The sequence below is a fragment of the Bos indicus genome, chromosome 21 (genome assembly GCF_029378745.1).
Source record: "Bos indicus isolate NIAB-ARS_2022 breed Sahiwal x Tharparkar chromosome 21, NIAB-ARS_B.indTharparkar_mat_pri_1.0, whole genome shotgun sequence".
NCBI classification, from domain to species: Eukaryota; Metazoa; Chordata; class Mammalia; order Artiodactyla; family Bovidae; genus Bos; species Bos indicus.
The window spans coordinates 57,516,283-57,522,615 of NC_091780.1; the positions used below are offsets into that span (position 1 = coordinate 57,516,283).

At 58.0% G+C, this 6,333-nt stretch overlaps 1 protein-coding gene across 3 annotated transcripts in view; it reads left to right on the forward strand.

Annotated features, from left to right (window-relative positions):
- Positions 1 to 4,872, forward strand: part of RIN3 (Ras and Rab interactor 3) — a 136,033-nt gene extending 131,161 nt beyond the window's left edge. For all 3 annotated transcript variants that reach the window (XM_070775576.1, XM_070775577.1, XM_070775578.1), the window contains 2 exons: positions 602 to 765; positions 3,705 to 4,872. In XM_070775576.1, coding sequence (XP_070631677.1) covers positions 602 to 765; positions 3,705 to 4,025 — 485 coding nt within the window. In that variant the 3' untranslated portion in view covers positions 4,026 to 4,872. The remainder of the gene's footprint in view (positions 1 to 601; positions 766 to 3,704) is intronic.
- Positions 4,873 to 6,333: the final 1,461 nt, after the last annotated feature.

The following is a 6,333-nucleotide window of genomic DNA, read 5'->3' on the forward strand; positions in this document are numbered from 1 at the left end:
ACATCCATGGCTGTTAGTTTCTTGAGTATCTTTACATTTTAAAACTAAAAACTCACTTTAAAGCATCAGTTTAAAAATAAGCAAGGACTGCTGCTAAGTCACTTCAGTCGTGTCCGACTCTGTGTGACCTCATAGACGGCAGCCCACCAGGCTCCCCCGTCCCTGGGATTCTCCAGGCAAGAATACTGGAGTGGGTTGCCATTTCCTTCTCCAATGCATGAAAGTGAAAAGTGAAAGTGAAGTCGCTCAGTTGTGTCCGACTCTTAGCGACCCCATGGATTGCAGCCCACCAGGCTCCTCCGTCCACGGGATTTTCCAGGCAAGAGTAAAATAAGCAAGAGTTGCGTCCTAAAGGGGAGCCAATGACAAGCTTTGAGCAGAGCCGTACAGCTCAGGGCTGGACTCGAGGAATCTTTTGATTCTGCGGGTCTGAGTCTCAGCAAGTGACCAAACCACCTGGCCGCAGGCGCCTCGGGCCAGCGGCGGTGGGTGGGGCTTACAGAGGTGGGCGGGGCGGACCAAGCCGGGACCAGCTCCCTCCGGTTGCGTGTGGGTGGAGGCGGTGGTTCAGGCTCCGCCTCCACACCCTTGCCTCCTGCAGGTTCCTACTATCTGACCACCACCTACGGGGCCCTGGAGCACATCAAGAACTACGACAAGATCACGGTGACCCGGCAGCTGAGCGTGGAGGTGCAGGACTCGATCCACCGCTGGGAGCGCCGGCGCACGCTCAACAAGGCTCGGGCCTCCCGCTCCTCCGTGCAGGTGCGGCCTGGGACCGAGAGGGTGGGGGGGCGGGGGCGGGGGTACCTTGCTCCCAGACCATCCCTACTGCCTGCCAGTTCAGGAGCAATGGCACTGAGCCCCCAGCCTGCCATTGTGCGCCGGGTTAGGGGCTGGGGATGAGAAGTTGAGGGCTGGAGAAGAGAAAGGTACCAGCGAGCATCGGCGTTTCAGTTGGGCACACAAGATAGAGCTAGGAAGAAGGAGACCTTCACCCAGCATTCCTCAGAGTCTGTGATGTCCGAGCAGGCTGTTAGGGCCGGAGATGGGACCAGTGGTTTGTCCCAGTTAAAAAGCCCAGGAGCTGATCTGCAGCCTTGCCACTTGGTGCCCAGACAAATGCAGCAGCTGCGAAGGGTCCCCCTGCCCCTAGCCTGCCCACAGCCTGCCCACCTCCAACCCACCCACCCATCCTTCCTCACTTCTGTCTGTACAGACTCAGTGTTCAAAAGTCACTGGTGGCCAGACTCCTGCCCCACCCATCCCGTTATCCCACACCTCCAAGGCTGCATCAGATCAGTTCATTTCAGTTCAGTCAATCAGTCATGCCTGACTCTTTGTGACCCCATGGACTGCAGCATGTCAGGCTTCCCTGTCCATCACCAACTCCTGGAGCCTACTCAAACTCATGCATCAGAACAGCTATGAGCACGCTGAGCTCGACTCCCTAGGGCTTAGCCTCTCAGCTCATGCTGGTCCATCTCCCCTTCCTCACCAGCTGCCACTGCCCAGCCTCAGTTTCTCCAACAGCCCCTCCTCTGAAAAGCCTTCCCTGCCACCCCCCCCCCCCGCCTGCCCCCTCCCCACTCCCTATGGCATGGGTTAGAAGTGCTTCCTGCTGCTGCTGCTTCTGTTGCAGCACATACACCCTGTACTGTAACCATCTGTGTATAAAGCTGTAACCCTGAGAGAGCAGGCCCTATTGCTCACATGTCTCAGGGCCTGGGACAGAGTGGGACTGGGGAGTATGCACAATGGCAGGAGTTGGGACAGTGAATCAAGCTTCACAGTCCAGAGCTGTGAGTAGGTCTCCAGACTCACTTCCCTGGCATCTAGGGCACACTGGACCTGAATCCCATGCCTGGCTGCTTTCCACATGCCCTTTCTATAACTGGGAGATCCCAGGCCTGGGAGGCAAGAGGCTCACAGTATGGATCCAGCTCTGTACTAGCTTGCTGTGTGATCCCAAGCCGTGTCTAACTCTCTCTGGGACGCAGTTTTCCTGTCAGCCCAGGGGGGGCTCTGGCCCATTTGAGCTCTGCCTCCCCAGTACATGTTCTAACATCAGCCAAGCTGATGTCCCTCCTCCTCTAATCAATGGTGTCTTGATAATGTTTAGTAACTGGTTCTCTGGGGAGAAAGAAAAAAAAAGGCTCTGATCTTTGCTTCTGTCAATTTCCATGGTATTACTATAAATACTGCCACTGTGGCTGATTCCAAGCTACTAACTTGGCATCGTGGAACTTGGAGTTGGGAAGAGATGTACACAGTTGGCTTTCTCAAACTGGTATGAGCCAGCATAAGTTGGCGAGTGCAGCTGCAGCACACCAGCATTCCCTCCCGCCTTCTGGGACAGCTGCCCCTCCACCAACTCTTGGAATGTGAGCGCCCTTGGTCCAAGGGTGACCCTCTCATTCCTTCCTTCTTGCTTCTACCTCGTGGATTCCCAGTGCTGAGCACCAGTGCGTGCCACTAAGGAGGCAAAGCTCAGGAAGAGGCTTGGGATGAGACTTATCAGCACCGTTTCTGGGGTCTGAGGACAGCACCGCTGTCCGCCCCCTTCCCAGTGTCCTCTGCACCGCACACACTAAATCCCTACCCTCAGGAGAGAAAGCCCAGAGCCTGAGAGTCATCGGATGTCAAGGACTCTGGGGGAGGCCTGATGGTGGCTGAGGAGAGCATAGGCAGCCACTGAGACCCAGGGAAGCGGGCTGGGCTTTCCCCTCCCAGGAAGAAAAAAAAGAAATGATCCCAGGGACTATTGACACAGAGCCTGGCACCACTCTGTAGTCATTAATTATCTCCATTCTGAACTAGGCGGCATCAGGAGACCGCTGTGCTGTCACCATCCTTCCCCCGCACACACACTTCCTGCCCGCCCTCTGGGCCCTTGGGAGAAAGGGGAATCTTCTAGGCTCTGAGCTAGTTTTCTGTGCTCCACCCCCAGGCACAGAGAAAGGACTGCTTTTATCCCCAGTTAACAGTAGTGGAAATGGAGACCCAGAGAAGTCAAGGTCACACAGTGAGTGGGAGCAGATTCAAAGCCAGGCAGGGACTCCTTCCACGGTCTCTGGTGGACTCAGGTGTGAGTGTGCTGTTTTCTGCAAACACTCCCCATCTCTTTCCCCCAAGTCTTCTCCCCCGCCCTTCCCTGCCAGCCTGCTCCTCCTGGGAACACCACCCTCCCATCCCCAGGCCCCTCCAGCCCTAGGGCCTGAACTGTTCAGCCTGCCTTAGCTGCTCCAGCTGAGCCATGGAATTCTGGGGTGGGTCTGAATCTTTGATTTTATTTATGCTGCCCCGTGTGCCCAGCAGAGTGCCTGGAATGCAGGGGGACTCCTGGAAGAAGAGAAAGTGAAAAATAGATTTTTTCAATGACAGCAAGCCCGTGGACTGGCCACCAGGGGGCGCGCTCACTCCTTGTGTCCAGACCAAGCGACTGACCTAGTGAGAGCTGAGGCTCAGAGAAGGAGGGTCTTTGCCTGAGGTCACGCAGCAGGGTCAGCCGCCGGTACCCCGACGGCCAGCCTCACGACCCCTCCTGCCATCCATCCGCTGTCTATGGAGAGGAATCGGGGGACCCAAAGAGGACAAGGCCACGCAGCTTCTCCTGTCCAGGCTCCCAGCATCGGGGCAGGGGTGAGACAGGACGTGGGCTTGGCCCCGTGGGTAACCATGACCCCCTCCGTCTTGCCTTGCAGGACTTCATCTGCGTGTCGTATCTGGAGCCGGAGCAGCAGTCGCGGACACTGGCGTCGCGGGCGGACACGCTGGCCGAGGCGCTGTGCGCCCAATGCGCGGAGAAGTTCGAGGTGGTGCAGCCCCAGGACTACCGGCTCTTCGTGCTGGTGGACGGCCGCACCTTCCAGCTGGCCGACGAGGCGCTGCCACACCGCATCAAGGGCTACCTGCTGCGGAGCGAGCCCAAGCGCGACTTCCACTTCGTGTACCGGCCCCTGGACGGCGGCGGGGGCAGCGGAGGCCCGCCCTGCCTCGTGGTGCGGGAGCCCAACTTCCTGTGAGCCTGGAGCCACGGCCCCTCCGATGGCAGTGTCCACCCAGGCGGGGACACTGGCAGACCGGCCCGCACCCTCGACCCCCACACTCACACTCAGACGTACCCACTCACACATGCACACGCACCCACTCACACATGCACATGCACAGACACATGCGCGTGCGCACTCAAACACACACTCCCAATAGGGATGCCCACACGTTGCCCCGTGCTTGCAGCCTACTGAGCGCACCTCGGCCACCGTGGCATGGCCCCGGCGTGCTCCCAGTAGAAGGGCGGGAGTCAGGAGAGGCCACGTCCTTCATTAGGCAGAAAGGGAAATGGAAACTCAGAAAGAGAAAGGACCCTCCAGCCCCCTGCAGCACACAGAGCCCAAGCTCGGCCCCTGTTCACACACAGCCCATCAGGCCAGTCCGTCTGCCCCGCGCCCCCACCCCCTGCCCACCCGGATCCCCAGCCTGATCCCCAGCCTTTCCCCGGGACCGTCCTCAGGAGGAGTGGCCTGGCCACAGCTGCCCCGCCCCCATGGAGCTGGAATGTTTTGGACCCGCCCAGCATCTCAGGAGCATCTCAGGGTGCGTGAGGAGACAGGCCCCTCACCCCTGCCTCAGAGCCAGCCTTCAGCCATCAGCACTCTCCGTGCTGCTGGTAGCTTCCCAGCCCCTCCGGAAGCAGCCAGGTGTACACTGGGACCTCCGAGCGAGGCCAGCTTCACAGCTACGTGAACGAGCCCAGCCTTGGCCACAGGGGACATTGTTCAGGGCCCTCTCCTTCGTGGGCACCCCAGGACTGTGGCATTCATGGCAAGAGACACTGTGTGGGGAGTGTTTTAATAAAAGCCCTTTTGAAAATGGCATCTTCTTTTCTCAAAGGGCTAGAGCTCTGCTCAGGCAGCCTAATCCCCCTCCAAGGTAGGGTTCAGAAAAGCACCTCCTTTCCACTGAGCACCCTATTTTTTTTGACAGAATCTGTAGGTTTCTCAGGTGGCACTAGTGGCAAAAAACCGGCCAGTGCAGGAGAAAAACACGAGTCCAATCCGTGGGTTGGGAAGATCCCCTGGATGAGGGCATGGCAACCCACTCCAGTATTCTTGCCTGGAGAATCCCCATGGACAGAGGAGCCTGGTGGGCTTCAGTCCATAGGGTCACAAAGCGTCTGACACGACTGAAGCGACTTGGCACACGCGCATAGAATACTCTCAGGGCCCTGGGCCCTGTCTGCCCCTCAGCCTGGTCATTTCCTCTCTTCCTAGCATCCACACGTCCATCATTCCTGCCTATCACAGCAATATCATTCTGTACAATCTTTGCCTGGTCAAACTCCTATCTATCCCTCAAAGCCCATCTCCAGAAAGCCTTCTCTAATTTCCTAGGCTGCTGGCCAGATAATCCTTGTCCATGTCCTCCAGCCCTGTGGGCTCATCTCTGTCACAAGAGATAGCTCATCCAATTGCATCTGTCTGTTGATACTTCTGCTTTCTCCACCAGATTTGGACCCTTCCAGTCTGTGTCCTCAGCATTGATTAAAAATATGTGTTTGCTGAGTGCCTGTTCAATGTCAGCACTCTTCTAGGCCCTGGGAGACAGTAGAGAACAAATCAAAGTGCACATGCAGCCCCAGCATTCATGGCAGTGAGCTGTGCCCACAGGCAGGGCAGCTGGACTTCCCTGAATTATATTGCTGGGAAGCAGCCAGCTCATTCAGCTGATCAACAAACATCTGTCTGACTGTGGCTCCAGGCCAGCCCTGTGGCAGATGCAGGGATGGCTCCAGGATGCAGCCAGCCAGCCCTGGACTTTGCAGGCCGGGGATCTTTATAACAGACATGAGGAAACAGGCAAATACCCAGAAGCTGAGGTTAGCCAGCCATGATCCCAGGTTGCTCTTCCCTCTGCCACACCCCTGCCCACCCCCTGGCACAGACATTGTCCCCTTCCTAATCTTCCGATGCTCCCTACAGCCCGAAGCTGAGCTGGCTGTGCTGCCTCGGGTCCCCAGTTGTAAGGCAGGGTGCCCACTGCCTCTCACTAGGCCTGAGACTGGTGGGGATGGGTCAGATGGAGGTCCATTTACCCAAGCACCCTCCTGCCAGTGGGGCCCAAACTTGGGGTGGGGTTGGAATTCAGAGGGTGGATTGGGCATCGGTCCAGCCCTGGCAGGGGGCAGGGGGATCTTCTGTCCAGCTCCCAGGGGGCGGGCAGAGCCAATCAGTGACCTGGACCAGGGGCACCACTGTAAGAACCCCACGTGTGCGTGTGCGCGTGTGTGCTCGAGCGTGGGGCCCCTCCCGTCAGGACAGGCCAGAGAGCAGG